Genomic DNA, 27,214 nt, shown 5'->3' with positions numbered 1-27,214 from the left:
TTATATTACACATACATTATCACTGTGGAATATGACCTTCCCAAGGATGAGTATATTGTTCCTTTCCAAGTGTTTATCACAAATCTGGAACTGCTGGTGTCAAAGGGCCTTGACTCCAGCATCAGCTTCTGGATCTTATCTAAAGCTTTAAAACATAGATCACAGTGTTGGGCACTGGGGAACTTTACTGTTTACGCAGTCAAAGTCTGATTTGTGAGATGGGGTAATTTTCGTGTAGAGAAAAATAACTTTTTCCAGACGACTGGATGAAAGAATTACAAAGAAGAGAGAGATTTCTCTGCAGAATAATATCAATTTGTAAACTGCATGTGGCATTTTTCAAGCCTCCTGCTTCAAAACAAGACCTGACTTAGACAAGAAAGATGTGTATACCTGAAGAAAAAAATATTTTGCTAATAAATATTATTCATACATTGCATCTAAACCCCAGCCTTCTTAAAAAGTCTTAGTGTTTCAAAGCACTACAGGATTTTGTATTAAAATGTACACTAATCCCTATTCTTTGTGGGTTTGGCTTTCAGGAAAAAATGCCTTATAAAGGTGTTTAACATGCTTCATTAAGTAAAACAGTAAGCCTCAGAACCACCACCCCCCCCTTTATACTGTGTCTTCTCTTATAGGAAGGGTAGCATCAGGTGGAGCTTTTGAAGCTGTGCCACAGTTACCAAGTCTAGGTCCTATTTACAGCTAACTTGATATATTTTTTTTAAAAAATAATGTCTAGAATAAGCAATCCAGTTAACATAGCAAAATAGTAAGAAATCTTCAAGGATTTTGATACGAAAGTCAATTGCCCATATTTACCACTTGACTAATATGAGGCACCAAAGTTTCTTTCCAAGACAAACTGGGAAATAGCTGGGTCAACCAACAATACCGATCAGCTTTAGGGAGGCTAGGATTTCATCCCTGATAGCTTGCTGACACATAATGACCTTTAGCCATGGCTGAAGAGTCACATATGCTCTTGCAGCCTGTCTAAAGACCTAAAGTTATGAGTCCAATTAGTTGATTGCTCACTTCCATCAATACACTGGGATTTCTAGACTTGACACAGAAATACAACTGCTTCTGTTTAATTACCATAGCTAGCCATTTATATAAAATTTTTCTTACAATTTGGGAAGAGCAGTAAGGAATATATTAGCCAACTGAGACTGTAGGGACCATTTAATTAGGAAAGCAGGATATAATTAATCTAATTACAGTTTGGCAAACACGTGGATTGGCTAGTAAGATACTTTTGTGAAAAGGTTAGCGGGTTCACAGTCAGGTTATTACCTGCATTACTAGAAGATGTAACAGGAACAAGAGTGATCATTTGTTCATAAGGCAGCATAATTTAAAACAAAGCAAGTCCTATTCCTTGTCATAGATACTCATTTCAGTAGACCTTCTCTTCTTGTAATGAAAACATCTGCTTGAGTTGTATTTTCTGAGCAGGCTGTTAACTCACACAGCTCTGCTGGACTTGGCAACACAGTGCCATTCTGGGTATGGTCTCTGAGCCAAGAATTTCCAGAGCGTTTTGAATTAGTATTTCACACTTCATCTGCTTTTAGCAGCTGGGACAGATATAGAATCAGCATGCAACTAGCTAGCCATGACTTCTTTTGGAGAAATATTTCTCTAACAGAAATTCAAGGAAGTTTTCATGGTAGAAGCAAACAACACCTAGAGAAATTACATTTTAATCCTACACTTTGCTGCTTTACTTTAGAGAATCACAGAGTGGTTGAGATTGACAGACAAATGCAGAGATTGTATAGTGATATCCCAGCTTAAAGTGAGGTCAGATAGTGCTGGTTGCTGAGGACTGTGTCAAATCAGGTTTGAGATATCTCCAAGAATGAAGACTTTCACAGCCTACTTGGATAACCTGTTCCAGTGCTCAGCCACCCTTGCAGTAAAAAAAAGGTGTTTTCTTGTGTTTAAATGAAGGTTCCTGTATTTTAATTTGTGTCCGTTGCCTCTTGTCCTGGCATTGGGCACCACTGAAAAGAGCCTGGCTCTGTCTTCTTTACTTCCCTTCATCAGGTATTTATGCATGTGGATAAAATCCCCCAAGCCTTCTCTTCTCCAGGCTGAACAGCTCCACCTCCCTCAGGCTTTCCTCATATGAGAGATGCTGCAAGCCCTTAATTAGCTTCACAGCCTTTTGCTCACTCCCTGTAGTGAGTCCATGCCTTTCTTGTACTGAGGAGCCCAGAACTGGACGCAGCATTCCAGACAAGTCTCATCAGCATTGAGTAGAGTTGAAGGATGACCTCCTCAGCCTGCTGGTAATGCTCTTGCTAATGTGGCCCAAGATGCCACTGTCCTTTGCTACAAGGATACACTGGTGTCTTATGTTCACCTTCGTGTTCACCAGTACCCTCCAAACCTTTTCTGAAAAGTTGCTTTCCAGCCAGTTGTCCTCCAGCCTGTACGGCTGCATGAGGTTGTTCTTCCCCGGGTGTAGACCTTTGTGTTTCCCTTCTACTGTGTGTTTTACTGAATTGTACATCAGGGAGAATGAGAACACAAATGGCATGCAAAATCTCGATCAAAACAGTGCATTTTAGCTAGAAGCAAGATGATTACAAAATTACATTTTTAAGTTATTATATAGATGTTTGCTTTTCATGACTTACGTTCAATACTTTTCATAGGCTGAAATTGAAAAAGAGTAGCAAAGTTACATCAATACCCTGAATTTCCTCCTCAGAATGTCACTGTGGTTTAGAAGTCTTCTAGCATGTGACACCAAACCTTGGGGTATGCATCCAATTTTTCCAGAGATAACACCAGAAACTATATTGCTAGAATCTGTTAACAGAAATTAATTATTCTCTTTTTGGGGGGAAAAAGAGAAGGTTCTAAAATGGCTGAGACTGATTTTTGCCAGTGTTTTCCTCATTTCTCTAGTGAATTTCATTCAGAAGACAACATCCTACCTCGAACAAAGACATAACTACTGTACTCTTCATAGTAGTCTCCCATCACCACTCGTAGAGTGTAAAGACCTTCATCTTCCTTGTTTGCATGAGTCAGTGTTAACGAAGCTCGCTCCCCACTCCAGTGCATCTCGACCCATTTGGATGGTGTAATAAGAACACCTAGAAATTAGAGAATTACATGATGAGAACTAGTTGGATGTACTGGCAAATAGATTCTTAACATGGGGAACAGACAGACTGGAAATATGCAAGAGACCATTCTTATTATGCAATTTTCTGTCTTTGAAAACCATCATAAATTACAGCTAATTCTGTTCTCATGCCAATTTTGTCTTAATTTCAAAGCACAACTTCAGAAGGCAACAGCTATTGCTTAACACAGTCGCACAACTGCTTAAGAAAGGTCTTGGCATATAAATAAATAGTACAAGCTGCGTGGGCTACATAGATGGGCCACACAGATGTTGGAGCTGATTGAAATACTTCTAATTTAATTTTTTTAAGGAAGAAAATATTCTTAGAAGACATTTTCACAGGGCTTTGTCTGTTTTCTGACTGTGTTTGCATTTGAAAACACTAAATTTTGAAAAACTTTTAATTGAAATAGAGACAATATTACTGTTTAGAAATCTGAGAAAGCGATGACCAAATAAAATGTTCAAATATGCTGGAAGAAGTAAATATTTACATGAAAGAAGTTTATTTCTTCATGTCAGACATTCTTACCATTTCTATACCATTCAATGCCTGGCTTGAAGCGCTTGATATCAGGACTGATGACAACTGTGCAGCCCAGACTCATTGTCTCACCTTCTCTCCCAAAAGATACATCAAACTTGTCGACAAATTTGATTTCAAACCTGGAGGCATAGCCATGAGGGGTAACGCCAACTATATAAGGGAAAAAAATCCAAACCCTAGCTGTTAACTTTTTCTTTGCTTTTGTGATGAGAGTAGTAAGCAGAAGTATCCTATAGTTATGAATTCAAGCTCAGGTAAAGTTTAAGATATACATGGAAACAATACATATTAACCAATAATATTCAGAAGTAATTGCAGCGTCAAATAATCCGATCACTTACTATCACAGAGAATCAACTATTTCTTTACTCATACAACTCTAGTTCTTACAGCTAGTTCATTTGATCAGGGAGAGGCTCCTGCAGAATTTTATTCCACAACTTCCAAAATTTCAGATCCGGCGTTTTATCATATGGTTTGTTTTATGACTTAAACAATCTTCAATTTTTGACTAACGATTTTTTAAGGTCAGGCTGATCTTTAGCTTATATGGCTCTTTTCTTCCCCCGTTTTAACTCCTTTCTCAGGGTAGTCTTGTGCCCACTCAACCTTCATTTTTATAAGCTAAATAAGCCTTTGGTGGGGAGCTCTCAACATAAAATGAGTTCTCCATTCGCCTAGGCATTCAAGTAGCCTGTTTCTGCACTTGGTCTTGGATTTATTGTTTCCGATATTGTGTGACCCAAATCACACAATGTTCCAGACAGAATATCCTAAGCACAAGTCTTACTCTTGTGTTACACATATGTGGCACAGGGTCTTCCATATTTTTCTTAAAACAGCACAGCTGATATAAACTGAGGTCATGTTTTCCTCTTCTGCAGCTGCCCTACACTAGTAGCTCACAGTCTTCATGTATTAATGAATCGTCAGATCGTCACTTTCCTTTCTCATTACTAAGTGATAAATTCCAAATTATATTGAAATTAGTGGCCTTATATTTTGTGATGGGGTAGAACATCCTGTTTCTATTATTTCAGAGCTTTGGTATATAAATTATATCTACTATGCCTTTGCAGCATATCCCTGATTCTATTTGTGCTGCTACAATGAAAGAAATGTCTCATCTGTCAAGCTTTCCACGAACAGGAGCCCAGGGCACTTCACACATATTGCATACGTGGGTGAATTGTCTTAACAGTTCTCATCATTGAAGTATCTACGCAATAACTTAAATCATTCAAAATGTGAGGTACCTAGGTAAAACAAACTACAGTTTTTACCTTGATATATCCAAAATATTCAGATTGGGTTCTGGATATTTAATCTTTTATATACATTTTTGCAACACATGGAATCGCATAGCAGCAGACAAGAATGATTAAGTCAAGTACTCTACTCACACACATGCACCCCCTGGCTTTTTTCCAGGCTGTGTTTTACATATTGCAAAAGATGAAGTGTCTCTCTCTTTGACAGATTTTATTCCACAACAAAATGCAATATTAAAGGGATATTTCTTATATAAGCAAATAGCCACAGACCTAGAAGGCAATGCCATTTTCCCCTATAAGTGAGCATAACACTATCTGAATTTGTAGAGCTCAGTACCTTTGTAAATCAGACCTGCTTCCTTTTTGAATAATGTTACAAAATATTCTGCTTAGTCATTTGTCATGATGTCACAACTGTAAATGGCTATGTGCAACAAACATATATTGCAACTTACAGCCCAGAGGCATGGAAGCAGCTCCCGCATACAGACGACTTGCATCAATTTCTCCTTTGTACCCTAGACAGAAAAAGAACAACTCCAGTCACTATCACCAAGAGGTAAAGACTCTCTGAGCCACAAAACCAAAATTGGTAATGTGAATCTCAACAAAAAAAAACTGAAGGAAATATTTTGCAAACTTACTCTTTACCACAAGGGAAGCATAAGCTGAAATCTCTCCTTTAACATTCATAGCAGAGGCCCGATACTGAGCAGTGTCATCAAAATCACATCTAAAATTATAGAAATTATTAGGCAGGGCACCCATTTGCTCTTTGTCACAGCCTCTCCTGTGTTTTAGATTAAAGAAACCCTCAGAATTCTGAGTAAAATCTATGAAGAAGTAAATCCTTGGGAGACAGACGCACTAGTCACTGAACTGATTGTAGCCATTAAGTTTTTCTGAATGTTAAAAATTCAGAGTTTGAAATAAATATCACTTTTCAAATATCACTTTCAGATTTGAAATTCAGATTACAGGAAAAGGAGGGGAAAAAACTATTGAAAATATTTACCTAAGTTGTCTCTAATTACCTCTAATTTACTTCTTCCTGTGGAGAGCTGCCTAATGTGGAAGCCATAGAAATGGTAGATATCATGAAATTTTTTCACAGGGCACCTCCCAGGATCTTAATTGTCTAATGTAGATTACTACTGATTGTCAAATTAGATTATTAAGTCTCACATTTTCAATGTTTTTAATACAAAGTGACTGCAAAAATTTCCCGTTTGGAAGACGAATACTGTTAAAGACCTTTCTTGTGTACAAGTAAGGACATTTCCATTCTGTTCCTCTTTTCAGTAAGTATCAAGAACTTGCTGTATTGGAAAAACAGCTAACATGCATACTTTACCCTGAACTAGATTTTTCTCATGTTTAACTGTACTCATGCAACAAACAAATGGAAAAGGTACAACTCATATGTCCCAGTATTTCAGCTAAATTACTCACTTAGGTAAATTGCGTATGTTCTACTGAGGAAAACCAGAACTGCTTCAACATTTAGTTGAAAGCATTCACCCCAGCTCTACAAACTTGATATCTCTTACATCCCCAAGAGACATGTTCACATTTTGCTCATCTCGATCAATAGCAACACTTCAGCTTAAGCTATTTGTTATCTAGTATTTCCTTACGCGATAATCTCCAGTGAGTGCAGCCCATATCGACTTTCAATGATGTATTTGTCAGGGTGAGCCTGTACATTGATGGGCACATTGTTTTTGTACCTATGGAAAAGCAAAGAAACAGTACATCACAAATAGAAGTTTATACTTCAAAAGGTCAAGTGCTTGATGTCTGAAATAGAGCATTGGTCTCTGCATGTTGCTCCCAGATAAACTTCAGTCTAATCTCCTAGGAAGACATTACATATTTTTCAAAGCTTAACCTCTCTCTCTCCCTTCCTCTTTGGCCTGCCCCAGGTGAATTTTATATTCTAATTAAAAGGAGAAAATAGTGTTGAATGGAATCAGTTTATATTACCACAAACTTTGTGTTACTACTTGTAAAGGCATGGAGGAGATGCAGGAGCAACATTTCAGAGTTCTGTGAATTGCAAACAATGAAAATTATGTAGCTTACTTACCTGCTGGGAATCATAAATACTTTGTTTGATTTGCTTATTTGATCTACTTTTAAAACCTGCATATTTACAAAAATGTCAGGTAGAAAGTTAACTTTTTTTTACCTGCATAGCTAAGTTAACAGAAGCCCTGGCAGGGTTAGATCAGTAAAGAAAAATTATCTTTCTGGTAAAGTGCAGTACAGTAACGTATCTGACAAAAACTTGTGCTACCAAAACCTTCTCTGCCTTTACAGGTATACACTATGAGTGTTTTCTGGAACAAACTGGTGATAGGAATCTAATAAAATTACACACTGATTTGCACCCAACACATGTGGGATTTATCTGAGGTCTATGAAGACAGTATGCTTCCTAAGATAGTGTCCTCCTTTAACACAGCTTTCCCTGTGCTCCATAAGGTACACATATAAGGGAAGTGGAAATAGAAACAATGATGGATAAAAGTTATCTTCATCTCTTACTTTGATGTAGTTTAAATAAACCTTTCTCTTCTTAAGTCATAACAGATATCCAGCCAAAGAGCTTTTCTTCTTAATTTCAGATTTTAAATTTTAAAACTCCTGATTTTCAGTCAGGAAAGGGAATAGTTCTGGCATCAGTGACTTGCCCCACTAAACCAAACAAGTCAGTAATAAGCAATTTTATTTTTGCCAAGACTATTATTAGTTTAATACGACTCAAGATGAAGCAATATCCACAATAAATCTGAAAATTGTCATTCAGCATTCTAGGGTCTGCGGAATAAAGAATATTTCCCTGGGCACAGTAGTACATTGGGATTTTTACAAGTGTCAAAGTGAGTGAGGATCATAAACTATCACTTTTCATGCTGATCTTTCTTTTGGCAACATGCCTATGCAAAGATACTCGATGCAAGGTAATACTGTATTCTGAACTTCAAATAATTGCAGGGGTGCTTGACGTGATTACAAAACTTCTGCTGCATTAGCCTGTCTTACAGGAAGGAACAATCCATGGGTCCAGTAAGAGTAATCCATTCACCACCAATCTTCATCTCATCTGTGGAATGATGCTCCCCAGCCTTGTCTGCCTGGGAACATCTGGGCATCTTTGTACTCCACATAGTGTGCAAAATAATTTAGAAAATTGAATAACACCATCAGTTCCTAATATTTTCCAGGGAATATGAAATCCTGTCAATCAGGACTTAACTCCATAATCTCTTTAACTTTAACCAAAGGGTTCAACAGTCCTTAGATCCCATTAGCAGCAAAGACATTTGGTAGCATGTGATGCTGTGCAGAATGAGCTTTAACTGAGACATGCCAGCAGCGAGAAGACTTTCACCTCTTTTTTCTTCATTACGAAGTTAGTAAAAATAATTGATTCCATTTTTGTGTATTTGTATTAATCTATGGAAAGAATAGGGCTCATACACTACAAGGACCACTTGTTATTTTTGGAAATACAAATTCCAGAAGAGCCAAGTCATTAGCTAATGTTGGACTACTACCTCCAACTGTCATTATGCGCTGATAGTTTATGCTTTCTGCTACTGGTTTCAAATGTCCTGGGTTTTCCATATGCTTTTTTTTCAAGTGAGTTAGAACAGCTGCACCACACAGTAAGGTTTTCTTTAGAGAAAGTCCACAAAGCTTTATGGTTTATGCCACATAGCATGAAAAGATTTCCATTGTTTATACAAAGAATGACTGTTTGGAATACACGACTGATGTTTCATTAGAAATGCTGAATGAGAGCTGATGGATTCAGGACAGCATTGCTCTGTATCTCAAAGCAAAGACACCTGCTGAAATGGCTGTGAACTCTTTTTTCCATTAGTAGCTTTTGGTAAATAGAAATCCCTTTGGAATTCAGATGTACGATAAAATGATGTATTAATTTCCACCATCCACATTTAGCACTTAGATGAAAGGCTGGTTCACAGTGAGAGCAAAGGCAGACAGCTGAACTCTTAGTTTAACCATGTCAGGTTTTTGGGATAAGTGGAATCTCAACCGAAATTAAAACGGCCCAGCTCTCGTGTTCTTGGTTAGGATTCAGGTTACAGAGCTGGATTATATCTCTAAGGGTAGCTGACTGTTCGTTATGTCCAGCTGAGAAAAGACCCAAAGGGTTTGTCTGGAAGCCTCTCGAGGAGGAATGTTAAAACAGGTCACTCACAGCTCTTACATGATAGGAAAAATGTGTCCATGCAGAGCCTGACTACCTGTTGTCATTGTGTAAGGAGAGAGACAAAGTGACTTCATGGACATCAGCCCTGGCCTATTAATGTACCTTAGTAGCACTTTTTATCAAGCCCTGAGATTAAGGTTTTCAAGACCTAAATAAACACAGAGTCCATTTAGAAATTCAAGTAGTAAATATGAGTATTACTTAATAATATGATATGGCAGATGTTTTCTCTTGTCTCCACAAACAGAATCTTCATAGGACTTATTCCTAATTAATACTTAATGCTGAACACAGGCTTATTTTTGTTCGTTATTTAGCGATATTCATACATTAAAAATACACATTCTAGAAGAATCTTTCAAATTAAGAAATGAGCATCAAATCTCATTTTATTTGAAAATTAAAGTTATTACCTATTTTCTTAACAACTTGACATACACTTAACTATGTAGCATGAAATGGTGAGAGAGTAGAGATTCACAAGTCACTGTTAACTAAGCTAGATTCAATTCTAGTCAGGGTAAATTTTAACCCAAGTCTCAAATTAGACCTTCTGCTATGACTAAGAGTATATTTTTGAGTTGTTACAGTAAAGATTTTATCCAAAGACCATTCAAGCGTATAGAAAGCTTTTAGTAGATTTGGATGGTCCTGGATTTATCTACAGTCTTTGACTTCAAATAACTATGATGTGTCTGCTATGAATGCCCTGCATCATGAAATTTCATGGAGATTCAGAACTATAACTCCTCAGAAGCCAAGCACTAGTTTTTAACCAAAGCAGGCTTTAATGCTTCAGGGACGTTAATGACATTTCTAGACTAATCAAAAGTATTTGGAAATCACTATTTTAAGGATACTACTGACAATGAATGAAACTGCTACTTTTCCTTCATCAGCAAACAGAAAGAATATGAAGGATGTATCTATGAAGAAAAATAATTGATGTATTCGTATTGTTGTTACACAAAGTATTATTTTGTCTTTTAATATTTTGCTATCTTTTTATACAAGGTGACTTGAAAGGCATTTTGACAAGCCTCCGTACTTGATTTTTTTCTAATTGGAACTTGTAGCTTTCCTGAAAAAATACCCCATTCACTGAGACGACATCGGGTTATGTGGTGACTTTCAGTGACAGAGATATAAACTTACCATGTGACACGGGGTGCTGGCCATCCAGCCACTGAGCAATGAAATTTGACATTTTGCTTTTCCCAGACAGTGTGAGAACGAGGTTCAATAACAAACTCAGGAGGATGTAAAAGTTTATCTTGATTCAACTTTTTGTGGAATGCCTGGGTCTCCTCTAGCTGAAAAAGAAACATTCAATTATAAATGCCAGCAGTGCAAACAACTAAGATGCAAAAAGCATTTTATTTTTCTAACAGCAGTAAAAAATATGCGATTTTTATTTAAAAATCCAGATAGGCATATTTAACCGAGTTTTCATCTTCAAGTTCTCCTTCCAGAATACTTATATTTGATTTTACTAAGTATTTTTTCCTTAAAGCTATTCAAAATAAAATAATTTTCCACATTTAATTTTTTATAATAGACAGTGAAAGACAAAGTAAGTCTGAAACTCAGTTGTCTTCTGTACTTTGCTCTCATGCAAAACTGTGTGTCTATACCATCTCTAACAGACCTGTTCTCAATTCTTTCCTGTTGATGGGATTTTTTTGTGCCCACAGGGAAACTGTTTCAACTGCTTGGCTATCCACAGAACTGGAAAAAAATTCCTAGTATATTATAAATCTTGTTTTGTGCAAATGAAACCATTTATTTTGTGCCCTTTCACATATATGGAGAATTACTATTGCCTGTATTAAAAACAGGCAATAACCGTAAGAACAATAGAAGAGTCCCTGGTGACTACCTCTGGCACTGAATGTCTTTTCTTATCCACCTAACACCCTGTTAACAGGACTTTCAGTCACTAAAGATACTTCCATTGAAAATACTTTGGTTTTTTACTACCGTAATTCCATTGTGACTGCCCATAGTGTAAATCAGGGCCTTGTTGTGCTAGGCATGTTATAAACACAAACAAAAAACACCTATGCTCTTTGCAGCCTAGTTATTCATTTCTACTTTTTTACCGTTTTTTTCAGGGCCACACGCTCAGCAGACTCCCGGATTGCTACTTTCCTTGATTTTTTTTCATGGTGTTCCTCTTTGGAAGTTGACTTGGCCACTTTGCTGACACCAACTCCTTCACCTGTGGCAAAAAGATTCCTCTTGGCAACGTATGCAGCACTTTCTTTAATTCTTTCCTCTTCTGTGTCTGTGATCCCACTGATACTCACTTCTCTGAAAGAATTTTTAGAAAGCAGAATTCCATTGGAAAATGCAGAGGACATTTTTTGTTTATACTTTCTATCAAATTATTCAACTAGAATGGGTAGCGCTCTTTCATAATATATTTCTGCTGTTACAGTCTCATAAGTATTCAAAGCAGAAACATGGAAGAGTACTGCAATGACTATTTCACTGTCTAAAGTCATGACTGTTTTCAGTGCTGCTTCGTACAACTATGGCATACACATTTTCAGTTCAACCATTATCGTGCTGTGATTTCATATCTCCATCAGTATAAAATTACTGTAAGGCAACCCACAGATCTTCAGTTATTGACTTATGATTGCAGTATTCATAGCAACACTATCAAAGGGGCAGGAGATAACAGTAGCTGTGTAACAGTGTCCTCATTCGTGATTTATACAAAAAACCACATTACAGTATATCACAAAAAGTTCTCTTTATTCACAGAAAAGTCAATCCTGCAATGTTTATAAGGTGATGTTCTTCCAAATGTTTCCAAGAAGTTGATTAAGGATTTTCTTGAAGCATCCTCCTTGGGCTTTCTACAGGGGTGAGATGCATAGAACGATTATTCTCAATAGGTCAGATCCTGATTCCATATGCACATGCGGAAGTATAATTACAGACATTTTTTGGCACTGTTGGGACACTATAGCTGCTATGGTATAGCATATATAATGGGAATTCCTTACCTTAAGGAGAAAGATTAATATCCTTATGCTGAGTTTAATTACTTCAGAGTAACATTAAATGGCACAATGAAAAGATCTATTTAAGTTGTCATTAAGTGTGATCATGCAGCACTATAAAGTAGACTCTGTTTATTTACAGAATGCATTCAAGCACAGCCTTGCTATTTTATCATAAAATGCTTACTACTGCTATAAAGTAAAAAGATTAGAAGAATGAATTTTTGTTCGATTTTTGTTAAGATTGCTAATATTACGCATTTGATAGCATATCTCAACACTCAAGAAAATTGGGATTCAAGCCCATAATTAACTGTCCAGCCTATTATCCTTGGGCTATGAAGTCAGTTCAGTGAGATGCAAGACAGCAGAGCAGTAGAAAGTGCTGTAAACTTAATTATACATAAAAACTGCTCAAAAGACTAAAAAAATTTAGTTAAAGACATAAAACTTTGTCATTCTTCATGTTCAAACTCTGCCTTGAACTTTCGGTATTTCAGGTTGCTTTAACAGGATGATCTGTAAAAGTATCAGTGAGATAACTGATTCCCTTCGCTTAGGCACATCATCTGAAGCTGCAGAGATATGGCAGAGCTTTCTAAAGGCAATTTTGAAAACTCAATTTAATTAATATGAATCTAGCTGTCTACATTCAGTTTAAATGAATCAGTGGCATTTTTCCTCAAAGGCAAGCTGACATTGTTTCCTCCTTAATTACAGTAGTTAAAATCTCAGCAACTTCATAGTATAGACCCACTCTTCAAGGCATAAAGTGTCTTCTGGGAGCTGATGAATATCCTTAAACTAACATGGGACTCAGCCTACTCATCTGCAGTAGTGGTCCCCAGATGCTTTTGATCACTAGTATTAAATATTTAGATTTGCTAACCATTTCTTCCTGTTATAATCTTTCCAGATCAGAGAACCATGCCCCCTGAAATGACGAACGCATCAGAAACGGCACACATTACCATTTAATAATGGAATCTACAGTCAAGTCTCATGGGATCCAGTAGAAAACACTTTTCAAATAGAAACAATCAAATGGCAAACACAAAATATTATTTAGAGGGTACCTGTCATCTGCGGTCCTTTGGCATAGGCTTATTAGTGGCTGCAAATAATTCCACATGCCACATACCGTAGCTTTAGTACCTATGACATTAAATCAAGCTCCAGGTGTTTTATTATCTATAATGTTGGTTGGATGTCCTTATTTTATCTTGCAAGGATTAGGCTAGGTGTTTACAAACAACAATTGTGAAGTGAATGATCTGAACAAGGGAGGCTTTTACAGCAGAATCTGAGGGCTCTGAACTACAACTAAATCATGGAAATGGTGATGCAGCGCTGAAGGTCATCCAGCAGCAAGGGCAACAGTTCCGATGAACCCATAGAGAACTAACCTTTATAAATAACTGTTCCTTGTAAAAGCTATCTGTCCATGGGAAACAACACATCAATTTCACAGGGGAATTTGGGAGTGACATAGAACATGCACATGGTTCAATGGGCTTCAGCTGTTATCTTTCAAACAAAAATAAATGTCTGACAGGAATGTGGCATGCAACTTCCGCAGTCTTGGCATGTGGTCATGAACATGATGCCAACAGAAAAAAGCCTAAAACAGATGCTCCAACCATTTCATGCTATGTTGAGTTGGGCATGCCAACAATCATCGTATGCCTTTTCAGTAATTTTAACAAATTAATAAACTATATACTTTTTGGGTCATTTCAGTGGCACAAAAGCACACATAACTTTCTGAGCTGTCATGTGCAAAAGGTAGGATAGATATCAATATCAGGAAGAAGAAGAAGAATAGTAAAAATGATATAAGAATCTGACAGTAACTTTTAAGGTAGAATACCAAAGTATTGCACAGACACAAATAAATGAATCTATACACCATCATACTGAGTTAAATATTAATGTATTCATTTTATCAAAAAAAGTAAAATAAAAAAAAACATTGTTAAGCTATGTTAAGATGTTAGCATGTTTTGTTAAGATGTTAACATGTTTTGTTAAGATCACAGGAGCCTGTAAAAAAAAGCAATCATCCTCTGGGAGTACTAGCCATCTGTCATGATTTTCAGCTGTTGACCAACAGTATAAATTTTACTTTTGCAGGTTCAAGACACAATAAAAAGTGAGGATACTTGCACTTGAGACCATAGCAGACCAATGACAGTGACTTGCAAATCTATTGCTATGTAAGCAGAAACACTTGATGAAGCACAGAGTCAATATGAAGCCTTGATAATACGTTACCCAAGTTTTGTGTGATTCATATTTATGTATTTCTGTTGCAGAAGATATAGCTGAAACTCAAAAGAAGTGGTTTAAAAAGGCAACAGCATGGGCTTCTGAATGTTGTTTGGATCAAAAAGTCGTGAATCTGACACAGAAATGTACAAGGGGTTAGAAAAGAATTATTCCATTTTGGTGGGAGGAAATGAATAAAAACTAAAACTGCTGGTCTCATCATAAAAGCATCACAAACACTCAAAAGGCCAAAGCAGTGACTTCTTCCACTGAGAAGACGGAACTCAGTTTCACATGAAAGCACAATTATGGACACAATGCAGAAGTGTTAGGGTGTTGATTAAGCAGTAAACAGAAAAGCACTGGCTCCCAGAAACACCTTGGAGTTGTCCCATAAAAAACCACTGTGGTGATAAGAAGGAAGGTTTCTGTTCAACAGGAGGCAGGCAAGAAATTTTTCTCCTGGCCTCCAATAAGGAACCAGTTTTCCACAGCACACTCCAGTATGTATTAATCTGAACAAGTGACTGTGCTCAAACTGTCAGAGATTCCTAATAAAATCAGTATGCCGTGTCCCAAAAAGGGCAGGGAGCCTCCTTGCTCATGTTGATTCTGGCTTCCACTTAAAGTTCACATTCAGCTTTACTGAGGACATTGCTGCAGTAAGGTGTATTACATCAGTAGTAACCAAGCAATAAATGTCACCAACACGTGAGATCAATATGAATCACTATGATGATTTGAGAAAGTATTTGGCTTCATTCCATATGCCAGGACAAAACAGTAGCACATTGCTTCATTGCAATTACAGAGCAAGTCTTCAAACCAAAAGAACAAGCTAGATAAGGTGGATGACATGCTTGTCCAGTTTCCAGTAAGCAGGATCATAATTATTCCTTAATTTCATATAAAATGGCCCTGGCAATGTGTTCAAAACAAAGTCCAGACAAAGTCCTAGGTTCATTTGTCCTGGCTCTGGATGCTTGGTGTCTGATTTTCTGCTGGTCAGTTGACTTATCTTTGTCTTTTTATCACTCATGTGAAGAGTAAACAATCACCTTGAGATCCAAGAGTGTAAAAAGCCCTAATGGATTTCTTGTTTTATAATTTGTTAATAAAATGTCAGAAATAAGATACTAAATAAAGGAAAAATGAACATACCGTCCTGTGAATATGGGCACTGAGTAGTCCATGGCTTCGTTCTCTTTGTCCTCAGATACCAAATTCTGTTTTGCTCTCTTTGCTTTGGGACTCATTTTATAGTATTGATCTTCAATCATTAAATTCGAATCTTTCAGTCTGAAATTTAAATAATATTGCTAAATTCAGGAAAAAAGGGTTGTTCAGAAACACTCCAAAATAGTATCAAAATGCTACAATTTTTTTTATTCTGTGTTGTTTGATAAGCCGGAAAATATAATTTTAATTGCCTTGGCTTCAGAGTTCTTAAAAACGTAACTACATGCACTTTAGACAAACTCATCATTATAGATATAATGCTGATACCCCTTTGTATTAAATAAAAATACAGAGAGAATGAGCAATGCACACTTAATAGCTTCTTGGTTTGGAACTTGAAAGTTTTGTACACCAAGATTTGGTAACTCCTGAAGTCACTGAGATCACTGAGTAATTCTGAAGATTGTATCTGAATTCATAAACTCTACTTTTCCAGAATTCACAGTCCTGAAATTGCTTGGTCCCCAACCAAAATGTTGGTGTGCAAATATATTCAAAGTAATAAAGCCTTTAAGTCTTTCTATGGAAATTGCAGGACAACATATTGTTCTGTAAGCAGTGTTGCCGTTCCTACTGTTCCCTTCTACTACTCCAAGCCACTGAAAGCAGAAAGCTATGTGAAGCGATGCCATTTAACACATCACAGATACGCAGCATATTTGAGGCAGTCATTCTGGGTTCATTTTTAACAAAGTTCCAAACTGCTTTAACAAAGCTCCAAATACCTCCCCCCACCCTTTCTGAAAGCAACACAATGTTTCTCACTCTGAGATCTATGTCTTACAGCTGGAACACCCTAATTAGCTGTCAGCCTATTATAAAATTCTGAAGCGTCTATTCATCTCTGTCGCAACATCGCCAAGGGAAATTGTGTAAGTCTGTTTCTTTGTCTACAAGGCATAAGCTTACTGCTTATGTGCACAGACACAGGAGCAGAATTAAGGCATGCGTTTATTCAGCAAGGCTCATTAGCCCAGACATGTACCACTAACGAGGCTAAGCTGCTTCCTGTACCCTGGACAGCTTATTCTGGTGTCTCTACACGGCATGCTGTACACATACAATCAAAACTCATGCTAGCACTGGGCCCCTGAGAATGTTACAAATCACAGAATCATAGAATCACCAGATTGGGAAAGACCTCTTGGATCATCAAGTCCAACCACATGTAATGTAAGATTACAGACACATACTTAAGCTAATGTTTTCCTTAGGCTGCAGCCCTATAAAAGTACCAAGCTCTGGAGGTGCCACCAACACAAGTCATAAAAGTGCTTAATTTTTAAAATATGTGTTAATGATCTATCGAAGTGGACTGTGTGTGGAATCGTGCAGGTTCAGTTTCATTCTTTCTTTCCTCTGTTTCTTTATGTCTGTCCTTTTGCGATTTCTCTTCCTAACCAGTGCCTGTTAAACCTCCCATTTTCTAGCTTTCTTAATGGATGTTTTCCTGCCATGTCTTCTCCTTCTCCATCTAGTTCCTTGCCTGAACTTCACATCCCCTCCCAGAACTGCTTTCCAGTCCTCGCTTCTTTGCCCTACAACTCCTATTATAGCCAATAAGAATTTCTCTTCCTTTCTGCTTAGTCCCCACCTCATCAGACTCAACTGTATTCAGCCCATCCAGCATCACAGTGGGGCAACCCTCTTCTCTGTGCTTCCTGGGTGCCCACTTTGAAGCCACTGTCACCATGCCTACAGCACCACAGTCAAGAAGTGCATGGTACAGGAGGTAAAAACAAACTCGTATCATTCTCTTTCCTTCCTCTTCCACTTGTATCCTGGTTTCCACGCAAACAAAAGCACAACCAGAAAGGGGCTCTGGCACACACCATAGGACTAGATTCAAGTGTTTACTATGGCGAGCACCACTGGGTCAGCCAAGGCACAGACCGAGTTTACAAGAGAGAGACACTCTCTGCTCTGGTGTCTAATGCCAGGTGCTGCCCCAGGCAGCCAGACAGGGAGACCAAGGGAGGCAGATCCACCTTCAGAGACAGAAATCCCAGCAGAAAACACTTGGAAACAGCCCAGGCAGAGTCAAATAAAAAGGAAGAGGTAGAGTAAAACAGAGTATGCAATGGCCTTATTCTTGGGCTGAACAACGATGAGGTGCAGTCACTACAGTCAAGCACAAATGTATTGGGATAACACGTTGTCAAATAGATGGTGGGAACCATAAAGGCCAAAGTATTTGAACTATTTTTCAGAAATTGTCTATGACCTGGAAGGAGCTGCAGTTCTTTACTTAGCGTATGACCTTGATTCCTCTCCTAATTTAAAGAATGACAAACCTGGAATTTTGACTCTGACTGACATCAAATTTCCAAGGGGCATTAAGGTGAGCTCTTCGGTAGGCTCTTTGATTCTTGGTTGTTTCTAGATTGAAGAACCACAGTATCATTTAAACTTCAGTTTAAATGTCAGCAAGTTTCTATTTTCATAAAAACAGGTGAAATGTAGTGAAAATTTTAGCTCAGGTATAGTCAACACTGTTAAATCCAGACTTGCACTTTGTTCCTAAAACAGAGTTTGGCTGTCACATCACTTTAGTTTTCAGTTAAGGTCCAGACTGCACACTCATGTAGGGAATTAACAAGGCATTGAGGGAACTGGCAGACATGCTTGCATAACCCCCTTCCATCATCTTCCAGCGGTCCTGGCTGACCGGGGAAGTTCCACTGGACTGGAGGCTGGCTGATGTTGTGCCCATCTACAAGAAAGGTCACAGGGAGGATCCAGGAAACTACAGGCCTGTCAGTCTGACCTCAGTGCCAGGGAAAGTCATGGAACAGGTGATCTTGAGTGCTATCATGAAGCACATGCATGAGAACTGGGTGATCAAGCCCAGTCAACACGGGTTCACAAAAGGCAGGTCTTGCCAAATGAACCTGATCGCCTTCTATGACAAAGTGACTCACCTGAGAGGGAAAGGCTGTGGATGTGGTCTTCCTGGACTTCAGTAAAGCCTTTGACACAGTTTCTCACAGCATTCTGCTTAGGAAACTGTCAGCCTCTGGCCTGGACAGGCGCACACTCTCCTGGGTGGAAAACTGGCTGGATGGCCGGGCCCAGAGTGCTGGTAAATGGTGTGAAATCCAGCTGGAGGCCAGTGACAAGTGGGGTTCCCCAGGGCTCAGTGCTCGGTCCAGCCCTGTTCAATGTCTTTATCAATGACCTGGATGAAGGCATCGAGCGCACCCTTAGCAAGTTTGTGGATGACACTAAGCTGGGTGGAAGTGTTGATCTGCTGGAGGGTAGGGAGGCTCTGCAAAGGGATCTGAACAGGCTGGACCGCTGGGCTGAGACCAATGGCATGAGGTTTAACAAGGCCACATGCTGGGTCCTGCACTTGGGGCACAACAACCCTGTGCAGTGCTACAGACTAGGAGAAGTCTGTCTGGAAAGCTGCCTGGAGGAGAAGGACCTGGGGATGTTGGTTGACAGCGACTGAACATGAGCCAGCAGTGTGCCCAGGTGGCCAAGAAGGCCAATGGGATCTTGGCTTGTATCAAAAACGGCGTGACCAGCAAGTCCAGGGAGGTTATTCTCCCTCTGTACTCTGCACTGGTGAGACTGCTTCTTGAATCCTGTGTTCAGTTCTGGGCCCCTCACCACAAGAAGGATGTTGAGGCTCTGGAACAAGTCCAGAAAAGAGCAACAAAGCTGGTGAAGGGGCTGGAGAACAGGCCTTATGAGGAACGGCTGAGAGACCTGGGGTTGTTTAGCCTGAAGAAGAGGAGGCTGAGGGGTGACCTCATTGCTCTCTACAACTACCTGAAAGGAGGTTGTAGAGAGGAGGGTGCTGGCCTCTTCTCCCAAGTGAGAGGGGACAGGACAAGAGGGAATGGCCTCAAGCTCCACCAGGGGAGGTTGAGGCTGGACATCAGAAAAAAAAAAAATTACAGTAAGTGTCACTGGGCACTGGCACAGGCTGCCCAGGGAGGTGGTTGATTCACCTTCCCTGGAGACATTTAAAAGACGGGTGGATGAGGGGCTGAGGGGCATGGTTTAGTGTTTGATAGGAATGGTTGGACTCAATGATCCTGGAGGTCTTTTCCAACCTAATTATTCTGTGATTCTGTGAAAATGAAAGAATAGATTGCTACAGGTTCTGTAGGGTTAGGGTCAGGGTTAGGGTTTAGAGTTAGGGCTAGGGTTATTAAGGTTAGGGTCAGGGTTTAGGGTTAGGGTCAGGGTTAGGTTTAGGGGGTAGGGTTAGGGCTAGGCTTTAGGGTTAGGGTTATGGGTTAACGTTAGTGTTAGGATTTGGGTTAGAGGTTAGGGTCATTAGGGTTAGGGTTTAGTGTTAAGGTTAGGGTTTGGTTTAGTGTTAGGGTTACAGTTACGGTTAGAGTTAGGGTCATTAGGATTAGGGTTAGATTTACAGTTAGTTTTTTTTACCTCTTTTAATCTGAAACTTTATCATTTTTTTTTGTGCTAACAGGCCTCTCTGCATGAGAAATAGTGAAAAATTATTCCTAGTTCACGCCCTGCACATCTTTCACTGTTCTTTACATTAACATTATATGCCATCATTTGTCTCTTTCCCAAGGTAAGAGCCCCAGTGTTTTACCTTCTCTAGGCAGAAGGTATTCCACACCTCCCACTACCCTCCTTGCTGATCTCTGATCTTTTTCTAGTTTCAAATTTTTGCTTGTTAGGACACAATGATCAGAACTGCACCCAGTAGTTCAGCTAGGAGCATAACTTGGATTAACACACTGACACAATATGCTTTCTATTTTATTTTCACTTTCTCTCACAGCTGCTTCATGACCATGTTAGTGCATCCAGCTGGTGTTTTCAGAGAAGTATCCAGAGTAATTCCAAAATCTTTTTTTAGAATTGCACTGCATAATCCAAGAGCTGAGATGATTAAGATTTAAGCTGTAGAACTCTTTTTCAAATCCTTTCAGGCAGAACTATATGCAGACTAGTAGAAATGCATATTCAAATGGAGATTTTTGCATGGGAAAACAAATAGGTCACTAGAAGTTTACTTCCCTGTTTTACTTTTTTGTTACTACTATTTCCTCCTGTGCTACACAACCTACAACCATTATTTAGGAAGCCCAATGGAGGCCTCTGCTTTCTTGAACCAGATTCTAAAATCTTGCCCTTTATTTTAAAACGTTCCAACCTTTTACCTGATATGTGGAACAGAATCTCCCTGGAGGAGAAGGAGCAGGGTATCAGTGCTCTCTGGTTTCACAGGGAAGAACAGTACCATGACCTTTTAACAGCTATCAGCCTCATTTGATATGCTCAGCTAGCATACGCCTGTTTTTTCCAGGTCAGATAATATCTGTGCTGCCTTATCAAGGTTGGTGACCCAAACTTAGTGTCCTCATTTCTTGATGTTTTTCAGCATGTTAAAATATCAAGGCCAGCATTTTCTTAGTTTCTCAGTAGTGATTGAACTGGCAGTTGGTGACCGTAAATGCTAAAGGCATGGGTATTGTCCTGTGGATATGCAAAAAACAGATAGGCACTTAGCTTTTCCTTCTAACCCAACAGAGAAATTGAATACAACATTGTACAGGGCCTCTGAAACTCTCAACCAGAGGTTTTGTTTCAATGTCTTGTTTTCTGACATAAATACACTACAGTATGTTGGCACTACACTTATTTCTGTGCCTGAAGGGATAGGTTTCCCACCCTCCACAGAGAGTCTGAGCCCAGCAGATGTGAAAATGTCTCCTATGGACCACAATACTCCATTCCTTAGATATCCACCCCCTCATGAAAAGGATCCTGTAAGCCCACTGACACCTCTATAAAATGATGCATCTTGTCCTTAGCACACTTTTGTTATGTGTCTTTCCCACTTTATTCCAACAGCAGACAGGGATGCATTTGGTGTACACAACTGCTGTGGCAATTGTACCTGCTGGAGGAGCTCCATTAGCCAAAAGGCATTTTCCAGGCTCTCTTTCCAGCAGACACTCCTTTCCTAATATGCAGTGTTTGAATTTACTCATCGTAAAGAGGAAAGAGTGGATTGATACATCCAGTTGCAGGAGAGAGAAAAAAAAGGATTTTCACAAGATAGCTCTGTAAAGCCAGCCTCTAAAGATGAGAAGTGCTCTCTGGTGACTCTATGCATTTCAGGTTGCTGACAGATTTGTCACAGGCCCAGGCAATATTACTGGCAGTAATCATGCTCTTCCCTAACACAGCTTCCACAAAAAAAAAATTGTTAAAGGGTAATAGTTTCCACATAGCAGATCTCATTAGAACAATTTCAATGCTTGGCTATGATGTTAGGAAGCCACTTTCTTAACCCTTGACTGTAATAAACCCGAGGAGACCTCATTGCTTTCTACAACTACCTGAAAGGAGGTTGTGGAGAGGAGGGTGCTGGCCTCTTCTCCCAAGTGAGAGGGGACAGGACAAGAGGAAATGGCCTCAAGCTCTGCCAGGGGAGGTTTAGGCTGAACATTAGGAAAAAATTTTTCACAGAAAGGGTCATTGGGCACTGGAACAGGCTACCCAGGGAGGTGGTTGAGTCACCTTCCCTGGGGGTGTTTAAGGCACGGGTGGACGACGCACTGAGGGGCATGGTTTAGTGTTTGATAGGAAGGGTTGGACTTGATGATCCGGTGGGTCTCTTCCAACCTGGTGATTCTATGATTCTATGATAAGCAGTGCCAATAGGTATCTCAAGATCACTGTATTCTAATGTTTCTTAAACTGTGTTATTTACTCAGCCCTGTCCTGATCATGGTTACAATATTCCTCAGAACAACATCCAGTCTTAATGTCTGGCAGTGTAATTAATAGCAAGTTAGTAAGGCTCCTCTCCTCTGTTTGCTTGGTTCACCTGAGTTACGTCATGTCTTTGCTATTTCTCCTGACCTGCAAAATATATGCAATTGCCTGAGCCACATCAATAACTTGCATTTTCCCTCTAAGCAAGTCTTGTGCCCGTTTGGTGGCCAATAACCAGTCAGTGACACAATGGGATTATCTAATGCTGCTTTCCAGGAAAATAACACATGGAAAAGCAGTCAAAGTTCGAGCAAAGGCAAATGACTGAGCTTCCAAAAAGAGAGGTAAGCAAATTTAATCCAGCCATCCTAATTATGGGCCTGTAGTACTACAAGAAGCTTTGGCAGACCTGACTTCAAGATGCTTCTAAGAAGCACATGGAGGATAAAGTGGTGCCATGGGAAGAAGGTTCTCCCACAGGAGCCAACCTGCCCATACCAGCACCCCCAAGGATGGCAGAGGGACGAGCACGGGTGTCCACAACAAGGGATTTTGGGAGAGAGCTGCTAGCCCTTGCCTGTATAGACTCTGCCTGCTTCCTGGGGGATAAGCAGCGCACCCCAGTTCTCCTGGAATCTGGGTAGAGATGGCCCTGCAACTGGTAGAGAGGGCTAGGTGTGAAGTAGTAACGTTCACACAGTAAGATGCGCTGCCCTTTAGGAGGCCAGGGTTTTGCATCTTTGGCAAACTGTAACCAGCAAAGCTGCAAGCTTCTTGGTTTTGCCAGTTTTAATTTCTCTCCTTTTACTTCTTCAAGCTTTCGTGGTATGAAGAAGACTAGAAATGTGGGGAAGGGATAGCCCACTTGCAAAGGGAATCTCTTGTTCTCATGAAAACCAAGCTGTACCTCCTTTAAACTGTCTTTAAACATTCTGGGCACGTTTTCCACTCAAGTCAGGCTTCAACGTCAGAGAATTAGGTTCAGGTCAAGGTCTTGCAGGTTACCTAGACCCTAGTCCTTCAGCACTGTTTTCCCATGTTAGGTTCCTCACATAGCACTCACTGCATATCAATGTTGCTGCTTTATGAACAATCTCTTCTGTAAGATGGCTACAGAAAGGGATGAGACATAAATTTTGCAAGTATAATAAAGGTTATCAGAAACCACTTTAGATAAAAATAGGATAAAACTCAGTATTTGAATAGTATACTTTTCCTGTTGGGTGTATGGAGTTTATCCACAAAACTATATCCATTATACTTGAATGTATTTTTGGTATTAAAACCCAATTATACACAATCAATTGATAGCTGAAGAATTTTATCTGAATTTTGGTCTGCATGTCCATTCAGGTGTCAAACAACCACCACTGCTTTAGGCCATTTAGAAACAGCATTTCAATTCAGGCCCGATTTATTTTAGTAACACATTTTGTCTCCACATTACCCCTTAAAGTGTTTTGAGCTGTCTGGGGAAAATAGTACAAACTTGGGAAGAATTGCTTTAAAATGACACTACCGCTTCTTGAATCCTGTGTTCAGTTCTGGGCCCCTCACCACAAGAAGGATGTTGAGGCTCTGGAGTGATTCCAGAGAAGAGCAACAAAGCTGGTGAAGGGGCTGGAGAACAGGCCTTATGAGGAGCGACTGAGAGAGCTGGGGTTGTTTAGCCTGGAGAAGAGGAGGCTGAGGGGAGACCTCATTGCTCTCTACAACTACCTGAAAGGAAGTTGTAGAGAGGAGGGTGCTGGCCTCTTCTCCCAAGTGAGAGGGGACAGGACAAGAGGGAATGGCCTCAAGCTCCACCAGGGGAGATTTAGGCTGGACATTAGGAAAAAATTTTTCACAGAAAGGGTCATTGGGCACTGGAACAGGCTACCCAGGGAGGTGGTTGAGTCACCTTCCCTGGAGGTGTTTAAGGCACGGGTGGACGAGGTGCTAAGGGGCATGGTTTAGTGTTTGATAGGAAGGGTTGGACTCGATGATCCGGTGGGTCTCTTCCAACCTGGTTATTCTATGATTCTATGATTCTAGGATACATTTAGCCATATAGTTGTGGTTTTTGCTCTATTCAATCTCTTGCGAATCACAGCAAAAAACAAATAAATATTAATATAAATATTAATATATTAACCATAAAATTAGGTTAAATATTGAGATTATTCTTCAGAGCAATATTCTTTCATGTATTAATTAAGGTTTGTGCAAGAGATATTTAAATCATGTAGATTTACTCTCCTGAGTCCTAGTCTTGCATAGCAGCACTGAGTTTTTCAAACCTCCAGCAGAAGGATAGGATCACAGGAAAAAAAAAGAAGTTACAGCTGAGACATTCTTATTTCTGACTACCAGGATAGTATATCAATCTGTTGGCAATGCTTGTACTACAGACTAGCTTGGAAGTATCACCAAATATACTGTTTTAAACCAAAAGCTGTTATCTCAAACAAAACCTCAGGCAACCTTGAAATTCCCTCCCAATTAAGCATTTCCATTTCCTTTAATACTACTTTGCTGACATTAGAGTTCTTAGTGTGAACATACAGGTATCAGAAAAAACTCATCTGACAACTCAGAGTCACTTAAGCATTTGTAACTGGGACTTGGAAGCAGGTTTTTTTACAATCATGTTTTGCAACTTCAAGTAAAGTTGCTATTTCTTATGGAACGGTTTTCTATGAGAAGAAGGAGACTTTAGGTTAGGGTTCAGCAACAGCATGTAGGCACAGCTTCATAACATAATCTGGAAACATAATCCTCAGTTCCAGCTTCTCCCCAGTATCTTCCCCTTCATCAGCAGATTATAAATTAGCTTCTTGCTGCTCCACTCAGTGGTTAATAATTTGCACAAGTGAAATTGTTTCAACAGCAAAGACTGGATATTACCCAGCCCAAGACAGTCAAGTAGTCAAGTCATTCATCTGGGCTCTAACAGCCTGAGGTTCAAATTCCTAAACAAACCCTGGCAAACAGAGACTTGATCCTGAGCTTCCTGAAAGCCAAACGAAGGTTGTAGTTGCAAGGTATTGTTTACTGCAGTTTAAGTAGTCTTTCCCTCAATGGTTTTGCCAAAATTCAATGTTTATCCACAATCCTTGGAGAATATTAAGTTTTCAAAATTTAAATTTTCTTATGGACAAATCTTGATCAGTTCTGCTAACAATACTCTAAATTTTATACTAATATACCAGAAAGCAGAAGTTTTGGGCTATGTTTTGTTGATTGTTTCCTCTACTGCTAACAGCTGCTCTAATCTTACTTTAATATTCCTCTAATTTCTGTAAGTTTCTGAGATAAATAGATATATAAATAATGTGAAGCCATGCTATATATGGTCCTCTGCTAATGTAATTCTTGAGCAATATTTATTCTCTTAATTAAAGAAAACTCATGGCAGATAAGCATAACTGCTCTTCTAATATAAAATGAATGTTTCAGGGTATTCCTGCTTTGGAAATAGTACACCTCATGTAATATACAGTGTGAAAATTTCAATTTCGTGAATCATTCAGACGAAAAATGTAGGTGTTTGTTAGGCCAAAGAAGAATTGTGTAATGATATATGGACATGTCAGCTCAAACTTGTATGTATAGCCTAAGTCCTTTCACTGGCCCAACCTGGTCCGATAAGAGCCAGCCTCAACCCAAAAGCTATCTCAGCTCTGCATACTAGCTTCAACCGTGCTAATATGGTTAAAGTACTTGGGAGGAGAGGTGACTCATGCCTAACCACTCCAAAGCATGAATGTGAAGCTTGTATTTGTCATCATTCTGGCAAGTTAGCCTTGTCAGTGCTGTTCTTATGCCATTATACATGAGTTTGGCCAACAAACTATGCTGACCACTGTTGTTCCCACTGCCAAAGCCAAAGGAAAACATCGTGTCTGGAAAATATATTAACGCCAAGTTACAGAGCCCATTTCTGTAGAAGAGGAGAAGAATATTGCCTTTGATTTCAATGAGAGATGGTTGGACATTTTTGTCTTGGAATATTGTTTCAAAGACAGATTTTCTTACCCAAGACTGTAGGCTTCAGATCCCAGCCTGTAGGCTTCAGCCAGCTTGTTGATCGATTCAGATCCATGGCTGTAGGCAGCTGACCTCTTGCTGAGGGATTCAGAATCAAGACTGTAGGCAGCAGATCTTTTACTTTGAGCAGCAGAGTGATCATAGGCAGTAGATCCATAGCTGTAGGCTGCTGAATCCAGGTCATATGCTGAAGAGCCATGACTATATGCTGCTGAAGAGCCATGACTGTATGCTGCTGAAGATTCAAGGCTGAAGTCTGCTGCAGAGGCATGGCGATAGGCTGCAGAGCCCCTAGCATAAGCTGTAGACCCTTGCGCGTAGACAGCAGATTTGCTCTTTGCTTCCTTTTGGTACTGGCTTACAGTGGACTGCAGTGCTTTATGGCGGTATGCACGGTCATAATGCTCATGGTGTCTTTGGTAGAAAGGTAAAGACATCATGGATGTCTTCTAATTTTGTTTTTTGCTGCACACTTCTGAATGTAAATAAACAGGATAGTGTCTGAAAGAGAACAGAAGAAACGTAAGGACTATTGTCAAAGGAAGTTTTATGTTAGCACAGAAGAAATATACAACTTCATACAAACTAACACAGAACTTAAAACTTCAAAAATGAAGTGCAATTGATTTAATGATATCTTTTATGATGTATTTTAGACATTAAGACAAGTTTGTATTTAAGATTCAAGATGCTCATGTCGTTCATCATGAGCAGAAAACCTTACAGTAT

At 39.3% G+C, this 27,214-nt stretch overlaps 1 protein-coding gene across 3 annotated transcripts in view; it reads right to left on the bottom strand.

The window, feature by feature from the left end:
- MYOM1 (myomesin 1) overlaps window positions 1-26,978 on the bottom strand; it is a 74,954-nt gene extending 47,976 nt beyond the window's left edge. For all 3 annotated transcript variants that reach the window (XM_069853891.1, XM_069853892.1, XM_069853894.1), the window contains exons 1-9: window positions 26,474-26,978; window positions 15,665-15,802; window positions 11,324-11,534; window positions 10,377-10,534; window positions 6,613-6,705; window positions 5,620-5,708; window positions 5,431-5,493; window positions 3,687-3,851; window positions 2,958-3,119 (exon numbers count right to left, since the gene is read on the bottom strand). In XM_069853891.1, the coding sequence (XP_069709992.1) occupies window positions 2,958-3,119; window positions 3,687-3,851; window positions 5,431-5,493; window positions 5,620-5,708; window positions 6,613-6,705; window positions 10,377-10,534; window positions 11,324-11,534; window positions 15,665-15,802; window positions 26,474-26,925 (1,531 nt within the window). In that variant the 5' untranslated portion in view covers window positions 26,926-26,978. The remainder of the gene's footprint in view (window positions 1-2,957; window positions 3,120-3,686; window positions 3,852-5,430; window positions 5,494-5,619; window positions 5,709-6,612; window positions 6,706-10,376; window positions 10,535-11,323; window positions 11,535-15,664; window positions 15,803-26,473) is intronic.
- Between the last annotated feature and the right edge of the window lie 236 nt (window positions 26,979-27,214).

This window comes from Phaenicophaeus curvirostris, chromosome 3 (assembly GCF_032191515.1).
Source record: "Phaenicophaeus curvirostris isolate KB17595 chromosome 3, BPBGC_Pcur_1.0, whole genome shotgun sequence".
NCBI classification, from domain to species: Eukaryota; Metazoa; Chordata; class Aves; order Cuculiformes; family Cuculidae; genus Phaenicophaeus; species Phaenicophaeus curvirostris.
The sequence above is the reverse complement of the archived record's forward strand: the minus strand, read 5'-3'. Positions and strand labels throughout refer to the sequence as shown.